General features: G+C 39.3%; 1 protein-coding gene across 3 annotated transcripts in view; it reads left to right on the plus strand.

Annotated features, from left to right (window-relative positions):
- The window catches only part of ITCH (itchy E3 ubiquitin protein ligase), a 196,019-nt gene that overhangs the window by 97,306 nt on the left and 82,151 nt on the right, over positions 1 to 16,562 (plus strand). For all 3 annotated transcript variants that reach the window (XM_027770142.1, XM_027770143.1, XM_006144022.3), the window contains one exon: positions 12,353 to 12,494. In XM_027770142.1, the coding sequence (XP_027625943.1) occupies positions 12,353 to 12,494 (142 nt within the window). The remainder of the gene's footprint in view (positions 1 to 12,352; positions 12,495 to 16,562) is intronic.

Raw genomic sequence — 16,562 nt, forward strand, 5'->3', positions numbered from 1 at the left:
CCCTTTTTTGTGTCATGTAAATTTTTTTTTTTTTTTTTTTTACTATTTCATAGTTTTCTCTGTAGAGATCTTTGACAGTTTGGTAAGGTTTATTCCTAGATTTTAGTTCTGTGGCTATTATAAATGGGATTTCTTTCTTTCTTTGTCCATTTTTGGTGTATAAAAATGCTATAGATTTTTGTATGTTGATTTTGTATCCTGCCAGCCTTACTATATTCATTTATCACTTCCAGAAGGTTTTTTTTTTTTTTTTGGTGGATTCTTTTAGATTTTTCTATGTACAGCATCATATTATCTGCAAATAGAGATAATTTCACTTCTTCTTTTTCTTTTTGGATGCCTTTTATATGACTCTCTTGTCTAATTGCATTGGCTAGAACTTCCAGTACTATGTTACAAAGGAGTGGAGAAAGTCTTGTTCCAGTTTATCATAAAAAAAAAAATCAATTATGATGTTATAGGTTTTTCATAGATGGCTTTTATTGTGTTGAGGAATGTCCCTTCTTTACCGATTTTGCTGAGAGTCTTAATCATGAAGGAATGTTGTATTTCTTTGAATGCTTTTTCTGCACTGATTGATATGATCATATGGTTTTTATCTTTCCTTTTGTTAATGTGATATATTTGTTGTTTTGCGTGTGTTGAACCATCCTTGCATCCTTGAAATAAAGGGTACTTGGTCATGGTGTATAATCTTTTTAATATGTTGTTGAATATGATTTGCTAGTATCTTGTTGGGAGAATTTTTGCATTTGTATTCATCAAGGCTATTGACTTGAAGTTTTCTTTTTTTGTCATATCTTTGTCTGGTTTTGGAATTAAAATGATGGAGGTCTCATCGAATGAATTCAGGAGGGTTGCTTCCTTTTGAATTTTTAGAAATGGTTTAAGGAGAACTGGGGTTAGTTCTTGAAAAGTTTTATAGAATTCAAAAGTAAAGCCATCAGGCCCTGGGTTTTTCTTTCTTGGGAGACTATCTGTTTCTGCTCTGATTCACTCTTATTGCTTATATGAGTCCAGTCAGACTTTCTATTTATTCTTGGTTCAATCTTGGTAAGTTATACATGTCCAGGAATTTGTCCATCTCATCTAGGCTTTCTTGTTTGTTGGCATATAGTTGATCATAGTATTCTTTGATGATATTTTTTATTTCTGTTATATCCATTGTAATGCCTGTTTCCTTGCTGATTTGATTTACCTGTTCCTTTCTGTTCTTGATTAATCTAGCTAACGGTGTTTATCTTCTCAAAGAACCAGCTTTTGGTTTCGCTTATTTTCTGTATAGTTCTTTTATTCTCTTTTTCATTTATTTCTGCTTGAATCTTTGTTATTTATTTTCTCCTGGATTTTTTGTTGTTGTTTTAGCTGTTTTTCTAGTTCTCTGATTTGTGTCATTAGGTTGTTTATTTGCCACCTTTCTGCTTTCTTTTTGTGGGCACTGGTTGCTGTGAACTTCCCTCTTACAACTGCTTTTGCTGTGTTCCATAGGCTATAAATACTTGTTTGTTCATTATCATTGTTTTCTATGAACCTTTTAATTTCCATCTTTAATCTCTTCTGTGCTTATAAAGTCATTCAGGAGTAGGTTGTTTAGTTTCCATGTGTTTGTGAATTTTTGAGAACTCTTTTCTCTAGTTGATTTCAAGTTTGATTCCATCATGGTTGGAAAAGACTTTGGGTGTAGTTTCTATACATTTGAATTTGTAAAGACTTGTTTTATGCCCTATCATGTTGCCAGTCTTCAAAAATGTTCCATGTGGGGGTGAGAAAAATGTATATTTTGTGGTAGTTGGGGGAAATACTCTGTAGATGTCAAATCCATTTCAGGTATGATATCATTTGAATCTTGTATATCTTTGTGTATTTTTTGTCTGCATGATTTGCCCAGAGGAGACAGTGGGGTGTTGAGATCCTCTGTAATTATTGTGTTGCAGTCTATCTCTCCCTTGAGATCTAACAGTATCTCTTTGATGTATTTGGGTGCTCCAGTGTGGGGTGCATAAATATTTACAAGTGTTACATCTTGGTGAACAAGTCCTTTTAGTACTATATGATGTCTGTCCTTCTTTGTCTCTCCTTGCATTTAAAAAAATTATTTATGTAATTAATTTCATCTGTTGTTATTTTTCAATTTGACCAGAGAGAGGCAGACAGAGAGAGAAAGGGAAAGGGAGAAAGCAAGCTGCCAGGTTCAGAACTTGAACCACAGTTGGCCATGTGGGAATCCAGCACCTTTTAACCATCATGCCACCTGCTGGCCCCCTTCTTGCATTTTTCATCTTAAAGTTCTTGCATTTTTCATCTTAAAGTCTATCTTATCGATACCAGTATCACAACTCCAGCCTTTTTTTGGTTTCCATTTGCACGGAATAACTTTTTCCAGCCCTTCACTTTCAGTATGTATGTCCTTATCAGCTGTCTATATGGTGCTGCTTTTTGTAAGCAGCATATAGGTGGCTTCTGTTTTTGTATCTATTCAGCCAGTCTGTATCTTTTAATGGGAGAATTCAATCCATTAACATTCAATGTTATTATTGATATTTGCAGACTTATCCCTGTCATTTGGTTAGCTCTTTTTTCAGTTGTTATTTTGTTCTTCTATTTCTGTTTGTCTCTGTTTAGTTATCCTGATACAGCCCTCCCCTCAGTACTTCCTATAGAACTGGTCTAGTATTGGTGAATTCTTTCTGTTTTTGTTTACCTGAGTATACTTTTATTTGTTCTTCCATGTGAAGGATAATCTTGCTGGATATAGTATCTTTGCTGAAATTGTTTTTCTTTGAATGTTTTGAATATATCTTTCCATTCTTTCCTTACCTGCATTGTTTTAGTTGGGAGGTCTGATGTTAGCCTAATTTGATAACCTGTATAAGTAACTTGACATTTCTTCCTTGCCATTTTTAGAATATTGTCTTCATCTTTAATTTTGATCAATTTGGCTATGATGTACCAGCGGGTAGGATCTTTCTGTGTTGATTCTATTTGGAGTCCTTTTAATTTCTTGGGTCTGAATTTTTTCATGTTTCTCTATATTTAGAAAATTATCAGATAGTATTTCATAAAAGTTTTCCATGCATTTAGCAGATTTTTCACCTTCTGGAATACCCATTATTACAGATATGTGGGCATTTCATGGTGTCTAGAATTTCCTGTATGTTGTCCTAATTTTTTTTGTTTTTCTGTTCTTTTTGGTGATTTGGTCTATGTTGGAGACAGGTCAGAGATTCTTCTGCCTCGTCCAATCTGCTGTTAATTTGTTCTAGGGAGATTTTAATTTCTTGTATTCTTCATTTTCAGAAGTTCTGTTTGATTCTTTTTTAAGGTGTCTATTTGTTTACAAATGAACTCTTTCATGTCCTGAAATGATTTTCTCATTTCCTGGAACTGATTGTCTCTATGAATATTTGGAATTCTTTTTCTGACATTTCTGTGTATTTCTCTGTGCTGTCCATTGTTGGTGAGGGGCTACTGTACTCACCTGGGGGAAAGTTATCCATTCCCTTGTTTTCACATGTTTCTTTGAGAACTGTGCTGGTTCTTGGTAATCTGATACAGTATTCACTTTTTTCTTTTTTAATTTAGAGAGGGATTTTTGCTATAGGATGTGTGCATTCACTAGAGAGACAGATAGTAATAAGTCACCACCCAGGGAGAATGGCCATGTTGCAATCCCTTCTCCATTCTCCTCTCGGGATTTTGGGCATGCACATACACACACCCGATATGAGTTTTCAAGCCACTAGATCTGGGTCTCAAACTGTAGTTGACTACATGGAATTCCAGTGACGTAACGATTATGCCATCTGCTGGCCCCAGTATTTACTCTTTTCTATTTATTGGAGGAGATTCTGTAGTATTGGGAAAGGAAATTTTACCCTTAGTTCCCAGGTGTGTTCCTGTTGGAGAGCTTTGTCTCCCAGGTTAGAGTAGTTACAGGTAACTTCAGGTGCTTGGCGCTTCTACCAAACGTTCAACTTTTGATGAGATGGTAGGAAGCTAAGGAGATAAAACTTAGTCAAGAGGATCAAGTATACAAAAAGCGTCCCAAAAAGTTCTAAAGTTATTCCCAGGCTCCAAGGGTGGACTCATGAGAGGAGGCCTACCCAGACCAGGCTCAAGTCTCCTCATGGGTGGGGCGAGCCCAGGCCACCAGAGTGGTGGGCAACAGAGTGGGGAAACTTCCAAAGTTACTCCCAGGCTCCAAGTGTGGACTCACTCAAGGAGGCCTGTCCAGACCAATTCTTTAGGTTCAAAATACTTTACCCTTTTTCTTTGGCAAGATAGAGTACAACTTAACTGCTCACATTGCTCTCTCTTTTGATTCTCATCATCTCTTTCTGCTTCTTGAGTTTTTCTTTGACTCATTGGCTTAGCTGTAATAGCACATGCTAGATACTACTGCTTGGCAGACTGAGGCCACATGGGGCCCAGGTTCAGTTCTGGCTCACACTTAAAGGCCAGGTGTAGTAGCATGAAACACCTAGAGAAAGACAAGCTTGTTTCTCAGGGTGCTGAAATACAGTGGCTCCTTTCATTTAATTCTGAGAGCAGGAAAGTTGTCACTCAGCATACAGAGTCCTTTACATTGGCCTGGCCCCAAAAGGTGTGACATCTAGAAGGGAGGCTTGGGAACCAGCAGTTAGCGTAATGGCTATGTCGCTGGACTCCTACATAGTTGACCGTGGTTCACGTCCCTGACCCGGTGGCTTAAAACTCACGCCAGGCGCTTGTGCGTGTGTGCCCAAGATCCCGAGAGGAGAACGGAGGAGAAGGGATTGCGGTGTGACCATCCCCCCTGGGGGGGGTGATTTCTCACTTTCTTTCTCTATGTCTCTCTAAAAGCACATGCCCTATAGCGAAAACCAAAAAAAAAAAAAAAAAAAGAAAAAGAAAGAAAGAAAGAAAGAAAGAAATAGAAGGGAGACTTGTCCTTCCAATAGAAACTGGCTCTTCATATTGGCAATGCAGATCTGTTGATGTCTGCCATTACAGTTACCATACTAGTGCTGTATTTTGTAATTGATACCTGGTCTCTTTTGGGTTCAGAAGAGACCGTGGTTTGCTGAGTGCACACCAATTTACATACAGTATTTTGTGGAGTTCATTATTGGAGTCACGGTTTCAGTGGTTGCAGTTCTAAAAGGTCTTCCACTTGCAGTCACTATCTCACAGGCTAGAAAAAGATAAGTGTTTCTTGGGGTGCTGAGATACAGTGGTTCCTTTTATTTAGTTTTGAGAACAGGAACATTTCTTTTTTGTTTTGTATTAACAGTCTTACTGAGATATACATTCCATTAGTGTTTACCCTTGTAGAAGTCAGTGTTTCTTAGTGCATTCACAGAGTTGTGTAGCCAGCATAATCAATTTTAGAACAGTTACATTGCTCCAGAAAGAAATCCCTGGGGACCAGCAGTTAGCGTAATGGCTATGTCGCTGGACTCCCATGTAGTCGACCGTGGTTCGAGTCCTGGACCTAGTGGCTTAAAACTCACGCCGGGCGCATACGTGCCCAAGATCCCAAGAGGAGAATGGAGGAGAAGGGATTGTGGCGTGTCCATCCCCCCTGGGGGGTGATTTCTCACTTTCTGTCTCTCTGTCTCTCTCTGTCTGTCTGGCGAGCACACGCTCTCTATGGCAAAAACCTCTCCAAAAAAAAAAAGAAATCCCTTACACACGAGAAGTTTATCCATTTCCCCCCAGCCATCCAGTCACTTAGGCAACCACTGATCTACTTTCTGTTTATAGATTTGCTAGTTCTGTGTCTCTCATATAAATGAAATCATACAATGTATGGCCTTTTGTATCTTTCACTTAGCTTAATATTTTCAAGGTTCATCCATATGGTAGCATGTATCAGTAATTCATTCCTTATGAGTGCCAAATAATATTTTATTATATAAACATATCACTTTTATTGTATAAACATATCACCTTTATCCATTCAGAAGCTGATGGATATTTGTGTTGTTTCTACTTTTTGGCTATTATAAATAATGCTGTGAATATTTGTTTACAAGTTTTCATAAAGATGTATGATTTCAAAAAGTTCCCTTGAGTATAGATCTAAGAGTGAAATTGCTGAATAATATGCTATTCATGGTTAGTATTTTGAGGAATTCCAAATTTTTCTTCTTTTTTCTTTTTGAGAGGTTTTTTGCTATAGGGCGTGTGCGCTCACCAGAAAGACAGAGACAGAGAGATAGAAAGTGAGAAATCACCCCTTGGGGGGATGCCCACGCTGCAATCTCTTCTCCTCCATTCTCCTCTCGAGATCTTGGGCATGCACGCACACGGGCCCGTCGTGAGTTTAAGCCACCAGATCCGGGACTCAAACCACGGTCGGCTACATGAGGGTCCAGCAACATAGCCATTACGCTAACTGCTGGCCCCTCCAAATTATTTTTCAAAACAGCTACATCATTTTGTATTCCTACCAGGAATATACAAGGATATTTTTTCTTTCTTTCTTTCTTTCTTTTTTTTTTGAGAGTTTTTTGCTAGAGGGTGCGTGTGCTTGCCAGAGAGACAGATAGACAGAAGGCAAGAAATCACACACACACACACACACCCAGGGAGGATGGCCATGCCGCAGTCCCTTCTCCTGCATTCTCCTTTCAGATCTTGGGCACGCACACATGCATACCCAGTGTGAGTTTAAGCAACTGGATCCGGGACTTGAACCATGGTCGACTACATGGGAGTCCAGCGACATAGCCATTACACCAACTGCTGGTCCCATAAGGATTCTAATTTTCCCACATCCTCACCAATGATCGTTAACTGTTTTGATTATAGCCATTCTTGTGATTCTGAGGTAGTATTAACTTTTAGAAGCATTTTTAATTTTTAAAAAATATTTTTCTTTTATTTATTGTTATTATTTTTAAAATTTGAACAGAGGAAGGGAGGGAGGGAGGGAGAAGAGAGAGAGAGAGAGCAAGCTGCCAGGTCTGGGACTTGAACCACAGTCAGCCATGTGGGAGTCCAGTGCCTCAACCACCACGCCACCTGCCAGCCCCACAGTTTTTATTTTTTATTCATGATAGAGTGTATGTGTATGTACTTATGAGAGAAAGAGAGAGAGAGAAAGAAGCACTTGTGACAGGGTCTATTCACCTTCTTCCAGTCCTCCAGCCTTCTTAGTTTGGTTACCATACTGGGAATTTGAATCTTGATTAATACGTTGCTTTCAGCTCTTGCAGTCTACCAGCTGTGACACACACAGAAGCTGGGCTTCATTTTGGTTTTGACTTTCATTTCTCTGATGGCTAATGTCGAGAATCATTTCAAGTGCCCATTGGCCATTCATGTGTCTTTTTCTGAGGAATGTGTCCAAATCCTTTGGTTGCTATTATTAATATTTCTATTTGTTTCTTCCTCTAACCATACTGTGTATCACTTCTCCCTTATTGTTCTTTTTATTTTATTAATTTTTTTTCTATTTTTTATTTTAAGAGGGCATCTGTGTTTGCTAGAGAGAGAGAGAAAAAGAGAAAGACAGAGAAAGCACCCTCCCATGGACCATGGTTACACCACAGTCACTTTTCCTCTAATCTTCCTTTTCACCAGTATTTTGGGTGTACTCACACGTGCACCTGGCATATTGTTCATGTAGCTGGGGCTGGGCTTTGAACTGTGGTCAGCCATATGGGATCTAGCTCCCTTAATTCCTGTGCTACAGGACTGGCTCCCAGATACTAATGTTCTTAATAAGTTACCTGATATGTTGCATTTCTACTAAAAAAAAAATCTATAGTACTTCTCTTAACCCATGCACAGAATTTTTTAGCCTGAGCCTAAGCTCTTTCACAGTCTGTTGATGGGCTCTTCATGGGTCTTCTTATGTGAACCATTCTATTACCCAGTATGAGTTACTGAATTTTCCTTAGACATGCATGTATTTTTGTCATGCTGTGAAACCTCAGTCTCTCCCTTTAATTTAATAACATTGATTATAGAACAATTATTCTCTGTATGTTATTTTAGTTCCTTTAAAATTTATTTTCTTCCCCTTTACTCATGACAGAGTATGTGTGTATATGAGAGTGAGAGAGAAAGAAAGGGGAACACCCCTACAGGGTCTGGTCATGCCATGATTTCCTCCCTCTAATGTTCAAACCCATTGGATCTTGTGCACTCACTCATGTGCGTTCTCAATGTGTTTCAAGATGACCAGGCTGAGGATTTAAATCACAGCTTCTATGTGTGATCCAGCTTCTCTTGAGCAGCACATTGTTTCTTTGCCATGGAGCTGGACCTGTTATTTTAGTTTCTATAATACCTGACTTGTATCCTATTCAGGCTTTTGAATATGTTAGGTCACAGACCATTATCTTATTAGTACACTCCTCAAAGCCCAACGACTTAATTATATAAAAGTAATACTGTCGTTTGATTGTAAAAATTTGGTATAAGATATGTACACTTGTTAGAGAAAAGGAGGGAAGAGGGGGAGAAAGAGAGAGAGAAAAAGAGAGACAGAGAAAGAACCTCCAAGGGGAATGGCCATGCTACAGTCCTTTCTCCTCTGTTATCCTCTCAGGATTTAGGCATGTATGTACATACAACCAGTATATTTTTTTAAGCCTTTGCATGGGACTAGAACCACACATGTTGGATCCACTGCCTTAACCATCACTCCACCAGCTGGCCCGTAAAGCTGCCTTGAGATGGCAATTTTCTAGAATTTTTCTTTTGGGATTTCCTTCACTAACTATAGTCTCTTTCCTTAACAGTATGGGCTTCTCATTGAAAGATAATATTCTGTATTTATTTGCTAAATCCAAATTCTTAATTAAAAGACCCCACTCCATCTTTAAGCTAGCTTGTGTAGCTGATTTAAATTGGGCCAGTTGTCTTAAGAATTTAATTACTTAATTAATTTGGTAGCTTAATATTGAAACCTTCAATTATTCTTTTTTTAAATTTGTTTATTTATTTAATTCCATTCATCATTATTATTATTTTAATTTGACCAGATGGAGATAGAGAGAAAGAAAAAGCAAGCAAGCAAGCTGCCAGGTTTAGGATGCAAACCGCAGTCAGCCATGTGGGAATCCAGCACCTTTAACCACTGGGTTACCTGCTGGCCCCTAGATAGTCTATTAATAGTCTTTACTTTTGCAAGTTACATAAGTAACATATATATACATATGTGTGTGTGTGTATATATATATATATATACACACGTACATGTGTGTGTGCGTGCACGCCTGTGTAGGCAAGACAAAGAAACATGGAGAGAGGAGCACTCTCCACGGGATTTGGTCATACTGTGATCCTTTTCCTCCACTCTTCTAGTCTCTCAGTCTCACTTGCACTTGTGCCCAATGCATTTGAGACAAACCAGGCCAGGGATTAAAACTCTGGTTGTGGGACCAGCAGATGGCATAATGGTTACGTTGTTGGACTCCCACGTAGTCGACCATGGTTCAAATCTCGGACCCGGTGGCTTCAAACTCACACCAGGCGCATGTGTTTGTGTGCCTATGACCCCAAGAGGAGAATGGAGTAAAAGGGATTGTAGCTGGCTATCCCCCCGGAGCATGATTTCTCGCTTACTTTCTCTGTATCTCTGGTGAGTGCATGCGCCATATATATATGTGCCTCTTCATCACCTGCTTCTCTAGCCTCATCTCTTTTTTATTTATTTATTTATTTATTTATTTTTTGAGAAAGAGATTTTTGCTATAGGGTATGTGTCCTTGTCAGAGAGACAAAGAGAAATCACCCCTGTCGGTGTCCATTGTAGGGCTTGGTCCTGCAAAGTCAAAGGTTGGGGAAAAAGAAAAGACACAGAGACAGAAATGCAGATGAACACAGACAAGCTGTGCCACTCAGTCATGCTGAGCATCTTTATTTATTCATTTTACAAAGCGTGGTGAGATTTTTACAAGTGTGTAGGAATGCGATTAAAGTCTCACAGTCAGAGATAAGCACCTTCAGAGTATACGTTTTCAGGGTCTTGTTGCTGTCACGTGTGACCTGGGTATGTATCCTGTGTCAAGCGAGCTTGCTTATTGGCAGGTGTGCTGGCTTGTTGAAACTTGAGTGAAGGCCTCTTGTAACTTCAGAGAGCATAGCTGGCAGTCCATAAACATTGTATGAACAGGCATTGCATAATCTAGCAAGGGTCAAGATGTTTCCTGTGCCTGTAAATGTTTTTACAAAGCCCCTTGCATCCAAGGCATATGTCAGCCAGTTCCCAATGAAGCGATTAATGAGGCATTCCAATAACTGCCTCCTGCTATTAGGCTGCATACCCTCACACACACCCCCAGGCAGGATGGCCATGCTGCAATCCCCTCTCTCTTCTCTTTTTGGGATTTTGGGCACACATGTACATGCACCCGGTGTGAGTTATAAGCCACCGCGTCCGGGACTTGAACTGCAGTCAACAACATGTGAGTCCAGCAATGTAATTATTATGCTATCTGCTGGTCCCTCTAGCCTCATCTCTTGCAATTCTTCTTTTTCTTCAGATATGTGTGTGTGTGTGAGTGTGTGTGTGTGTATTATATATATATATATATTCATTGTATATATATATATATATATATATTCATTGTAATATATATACTTATTTAAAATTCTTTTTTTTTTCCCAAGAGGTTTTCGCTATAGGGCGCGTGTACTCGCCAGACAGACAGAGAGAGACATAGAGACAGAAAGCGAGAAATCACCCCCCAGGGGGGATGGTCACGCCGCAATCCCTTCTCCTCCATTCTCCTCTTGGGATCTTGGGCACACACGCACATGCGCCCGGCGTGAGTTTTAAGCCACTGGGTCCAGGACGCAAACCACGGTCGACTACGTGGGAGTCCAGCAACATAGCCATTACGCTAACTGCTGGTTCCCCTTATTTAAAATTCTATACAACTTTTTTATACCAAGTATTTCAGAGTAATGATCAAACTGTAATACATAGAGTGTACATTCATTGGAAGAACAGTCACCCTGTGGTTGGCTTAGATGCCACCAAAAAGGCATATATGAGCATTAAAGTGTTTGATATGTGTAAAGTCACAGATTCAAGGCCACCACGTGAAACTGTGGTAACTTGATGTCCAGACTGTATACTGAGCTTCTTGGTAGAAGTTATATGAACATTTAGCAATGCCATGGGTGCTTTAACTTTGATGGGCATTGGCATTCAAGATGTGCAATGTAAGAAGCTCTTATGCAGATAATTTAAGATATGTGAGATTCTTTTTTTAAAAAAATTAAATCTTAGTTTGTAACGTTTTCTTGGCTTTCCCACTCATGTAGAATTTCTTTCTTGACTGGCAATGTTCATCTCACATCATTTATGATAACTTTCCTGTGCTCGTATACCTTTCTTCAGCTAGGGCTCACTCTTTTTCCTCTCTGGAATGCTCTATTCTTTTCTACCTTCAGTTTTTATGTAGCTGACTTGTCATCATTCAGATTTTTTTCCCTCCAGGTGTGTGTACATGAGTCAGAGACTAACAGAGAAAGAGGCAAAACACTTTGCAGTGGGCCTGATCATGCTGTAGCACTTTTTTCCTCCATTTTTCTATCCCATCAGGATTCTGGACTGACCAGTATTTGCTTGGTGTGTGCGCATCTTTTCTTTTCTTTTCTTTTTTTTTTTTTAAGGATTATTTACTTATTTATTTTTATTTGTTATTATTTTTTAATCTGACCTGAGAGATAGAAAGGGAAAGTGAGGAAGCAAGCCACCAGATCCAGGACTCGAACTGCAGTAGGCCACATGGGAATCCGGAGCCCCAACCACCATGCCACCCTGTGCTTGGTGTGTTTTTAAGCCCTTGGGCAGCCATGTGGCATATAAGTCTCTGCACAATGCTTACCCACAGTGCTATGGGGTCAGCCCATAGATGATTTCTTAAAAGTAGTGTCTCAGAGACTTTTACTCCCAACTCATATCTGTCATATCAGTGTGTTTTTCATCACAAGGATGTTTCTTTAACTAGAATATGATCTCTTTGATAGCCAGGGCCTTTTCTATATTGTTTACTGTGTCATGCCACGGAGTTTAGAGCTGTATTTGACATGCAGTAGGCATTCAGATTTTGTTGACCAAGTTTGTCAATGTTCTTTTTACTAGACCTGAGTTCTGGCACTATTGATAATGACAGTGGAAGTCTACTGATGGGAATTTGAATAGATGGTGTGGGGTAAATCCTAAATTTATTTACTAGGAGGGGAGGAAATGGCAAAGGTCATGAGTGATGAAAATAAGGAAACATTTTAGGAAATAACTGCTATCTGAGTGAAATTAATAATCTTTATTGAGTTTAAATTGATTTCAGGAGTAAATTAACAATAACTCAAATATTGAAATGATTCCTCTTTTCTTTTTATATAGTCATCTCAGCAAAACTTAAAGAAAATAAAAAGAATTGGTTTGGACCAAGCCCTTATGTGGAAGTAGCAGTAGATGGACAGTCAAAGAAGACAGAAAAATGCAACAACACGAACAGTCCCAAATGGAAGCAACCCCTTACAGTGTACGTCTGAAATTCTTCTCTGCAGTATATTTTGTTTAGTTAGGTGATCAGAAATGCAACTTTTAAAAGTTTCTTATTTTCTTTGCTCCTTTCCCGCCTTTTTTCCACTGTTTCCAAGACTCTTTGCTGTAATATCCTATTTGTTTCTCTTTAAATATCTCCCTCTCTGTTTTTCCTGTCTGTTTTTATTTTTTCCCATTTGTTTGATGATGGTATCACTATTACCACTAAACAACAATTGTGATAATCCTTGGTTATGGCCCTAGAAAGATTTGTAGCATCCCTTTTCTTAAGTTAGGGTTAAATTAGGGGGCTATGAGTAGCTTACTTTTTTAAAAATTAAGTTAATAATTAAAAAAAATACTATCCTTTTTTAAAAATACCAGTGTTACATAAGCTAACACAGTTTTCTTTTTCTTTCTTTTTTTTTTTTTTAAGATGTTTTTGCCTTAAGGTACGTGCACTCGCTGGAAAGAGACAGAGACAGTGAGAGGGAAAGTGAGAAATCACCACCTATGGGGATGGCCATGCCGCAATTCCTTCTTCTCACAGAATCTGGGACATTCAAGTGTATGCACCCAGCATGTTTTTAAAGCCACTAGAGCTGGGACTCGAACCACACCAGCCATGTGAGTCCAGCGGCTTAACTGCTATGCCATCTGTTGGCCTCAAAGTTTTCTTTTTTTGAGAGAGATTTTTGCTACAGGGTGTGTGTGCTTGCTAAAGAGACAGAGAGCCCGAAAGTGTGAAATCAGCCCCCCGGGGGGGATGGCCATGCTGCAGCCCCTTCTCCTCCATTCTCCTCTCGGGATTTTGGGCAGGCATGCACATGGGCCCTGCATGAGTTTCAAGCTGCCAGGTCTGGTACATGAATTGCAGTCGATGACATGGGAGTCCAGTGATGTAACCTTTACGCCAACTGCTGGTCCCAGAGTTTTCTTTTTTAAAGTGTTATGGTACATATTTCTATTCTATATGTTCACGTACTTAAGTAAATTAATGTTACAAGTTTATGTACTTAACACATTTGTTACAGTTTAGAGATCTATAATTTTTTATATAGCTACGTAATATTCTTTAATGTGGAAAAACAGTAATACATTTTTGTAGTTCCCTATTGCTTAATTAATTGGTTTTTAATGTGCTATTAGGCAGTATACATCCCTGTGTGTGTATCTTTATGTGTTGATTTTTTTTTTGTCTGTCATATGAACCCACAGAAGTAGGATATAAGTCAATTTCAACACTTACTTGGGAAAGCCCCAAATGTTGATATTGTATCCTAAAATATTGACTACTTACTGAAAGGAATTACAGATTAATTTTTTATGATTATTTATTTATTCATTAATTTATCTTAATTTGACCAGAGAGAGACATACAGAGAGAGAAAATGAGAAAGCAAGCCACCATGTCTGGGACTCAAACCATGGTGGGCCATCTGGGAGTGTACAGCACCTTAACCACTATGCTGTTGGTTCCTACAGATTAATTTTCATATTAAAAATTTAAATATCATGTACATCAGCAAATGGATTATATTTTATTTTATTTGTTTTTATTTTAAATAATTATTTTTATTCAACTTTATTTATTTATTTTAATTTGACCAGAGGTGGGCAGAGCAAGAGTGAGAGTGAGAGAGAGAGAAAGTGAGAAAGCAGGCTGCCAGATCTAGGACTTGAACAACAGTCAGCCATGTGGGAGTCCAACTTCCTTAACCACCATGCCAGCTGCTGACCCTCAGCAAATGGATTTTAAAATAATATATTTGAGGGACCAGCAGTTAGCGTAATGGCTGTGTTGCTGGACTCCCATGTCGTCAACCGCGGTTCGAGTCCTGGACCCAGTGGCATAAACTCATGCCAGGCACGTGTGTGTGTGCGTGTCCAAGATCCCAAGAGGAGAATAGAGGATAAGGGATTGCAGTGTGGCCATCTCCCTGGGGGGTGATTTCTCACTTTCTGTCTCTGTCTCTTTCTGGTGAGTGCACACACCCTATATAAAAAACCTCTCCAAAAGAAAAATTACATATTTGATTTGGGGACCAAATGTGTATTAAAATATAACTGTTAGAAAATAAAATATTTTAAAAGTTGCTTTCATCACTTGGTATTTGGAATTCTTTGTTTTTCCTTAGACAAATGAGTGACTAAAAAAATAAAGTTTTATTTCCAAATGTTGAGATGAGACATTTAAAATGATAAGCTCTTTTTGGGCTAGCAGGTAGCATGGATGTTAAGGCAGCTAGGTCCACATGCCATCTCTGCAGTTTGAGTCCCCAACCACAGCAATTTGAAAATCTTGCTGGGCATGTGTACATACATGCCCAGAATCCCAGAGGAGAATGGAGGAGAAAGGTCTGTGGTGTGGCCATTCTTCCAGGGAACACTTTGTCTTCTCTGTTCTTATGCCCTATAGTAAAACTTTAAAAAAGACAAAAAGGGACCAGCAGATGGCATAATGACTACGTTACTAGACTCCCATGTAGTCGACCATGGTTTGAGTCCTGGACCTGGTAGCTTAAATTCACACCTAGTGCATGTGTGTGCCCAAGATCCCAAAAGGAGAATGGAGGAGAGTGCATATGCCTTATGGCAAAAATCTGAAAAGAAAAGAGGTTTTTGCTATAGGGTGTCTGTGCTCAATGGGGAAATGGAGAAAGAAAGAAGTCACCCACTGGAGGGATGACTAAGCTGCCATCCTGTTTTCTTTCTTCTCCCCTTGGGATTTTGGGTATGTAAGCACACGCACCAGTGTGTTTCAAGTCTCTGGGTCCAGGACTCAAACTGCGGTGGGAGTCCAGCTCTTTAACCACCATGCCCCCTGGTAGCCCCCAGAATTATTCTCATGCTCCTTATCTGTACTTATTTCAACATTGATATTAGACTCTTTTTGGGGGGGGAGAGGTTTTAGCTATAGGGCGCATGTGCTTGCCAGAAAGACACAGAGAGAGAAAGACAGAAAGCGAGAAATCACCCCCTCTGGGGGGGGGGGGGGATGGCCACACTGCAATCCCTTCTCCTCCATTCTCCTCTCAGGATCTTGGGTACACACGCATGCGTGTGGCGTGAATTTAAGCCACCGGATCCAGGACTTGAACCACAGTCGACTATATAGGAGTCTAGCAACATAGCCATTATGCCAATTGCTGGTTCTGATGTTAGACTGTTTTTAATTAGTTATCCACTATAGAGTGAGTCTGCATTAGACAAAATTATGAGTAAAAATTTTAAAAAGACAAATCTTTAAAACATCACAGCCTCCATAATGCTAGAGATGTTCAGCAAAATAATAAATAGAGCGGGAACTAGCAGTTGGCATAATGGGTATGTTGCTGGACTCCCATGTAGTCTACCATGGTTCAAGTCCCAGACCTGGTGGCTTAAACTCAGGCTGGGCGTGTGTGCATGCATGCCCACCCAAGATCCCAAGAAGAGAATGGAGCAGAAGGGATTGCGGCATGGCCATCCCCACTGGGGAGTGTTTTTTTGCCTTCTGTATCTCTGTCTCTTTTTTTTTTCTGGCGAGTGCATGCACCCTATAGCAGAAACCTCTATTTAAAAGAAATAAAAAAGAGTTAAATAATAAATAGGCTGAATGCTCATCTAATTTCTACCACCTGCTGTCAGTGCTCATTAGATTGGCACTTTGAGGCTCTTAGCTGTTAATATCATGAACTCACTTGAGGCTTAAAGGTTAAGATAAAAGGCTGGATGAAATCTGTAATCTCAGTAACTCAGGAAGCCACATAGCAAGACCCTGTCTTTAAAAAAAAAAATTAATAAATTTAAGAAAAAAACAGACTTCTCTTTTTAGCTCCATATGGTTGTGCTCTTACTTGGTCCATATATATGAGGAACTTACAGATAAAGTCTTCTGAATTTTTCATTGCAGCAGATTAGCTTGCAATTGAAAGACGAAAACAAAAAACGAGTTCAGGGGGTACGTGGTGCATGCATGAAAGACACATAGAAAAATCAAGCCCTAATGAGACCTAGTCATGTCACACCATGATCCTTTTTCCTCCAATTTACTGTCTTGTCAAGATCCTGGGGATGCATGTAC

This window comes from Tupaia chinensis, unplaced genomic scaffold (assembly GCF_000334495.1).
Source record: "Tupaia chinensis unplaced genomic scaffold, TupChi_1.0 Scaffold000115_1, whole genome shotgun sequence".
NCBI lineage: Eukaryota > Metazoa > Chordata > Mammalia > Scandentia > Tupaiidae > Tupaia > Tupaia belangeri.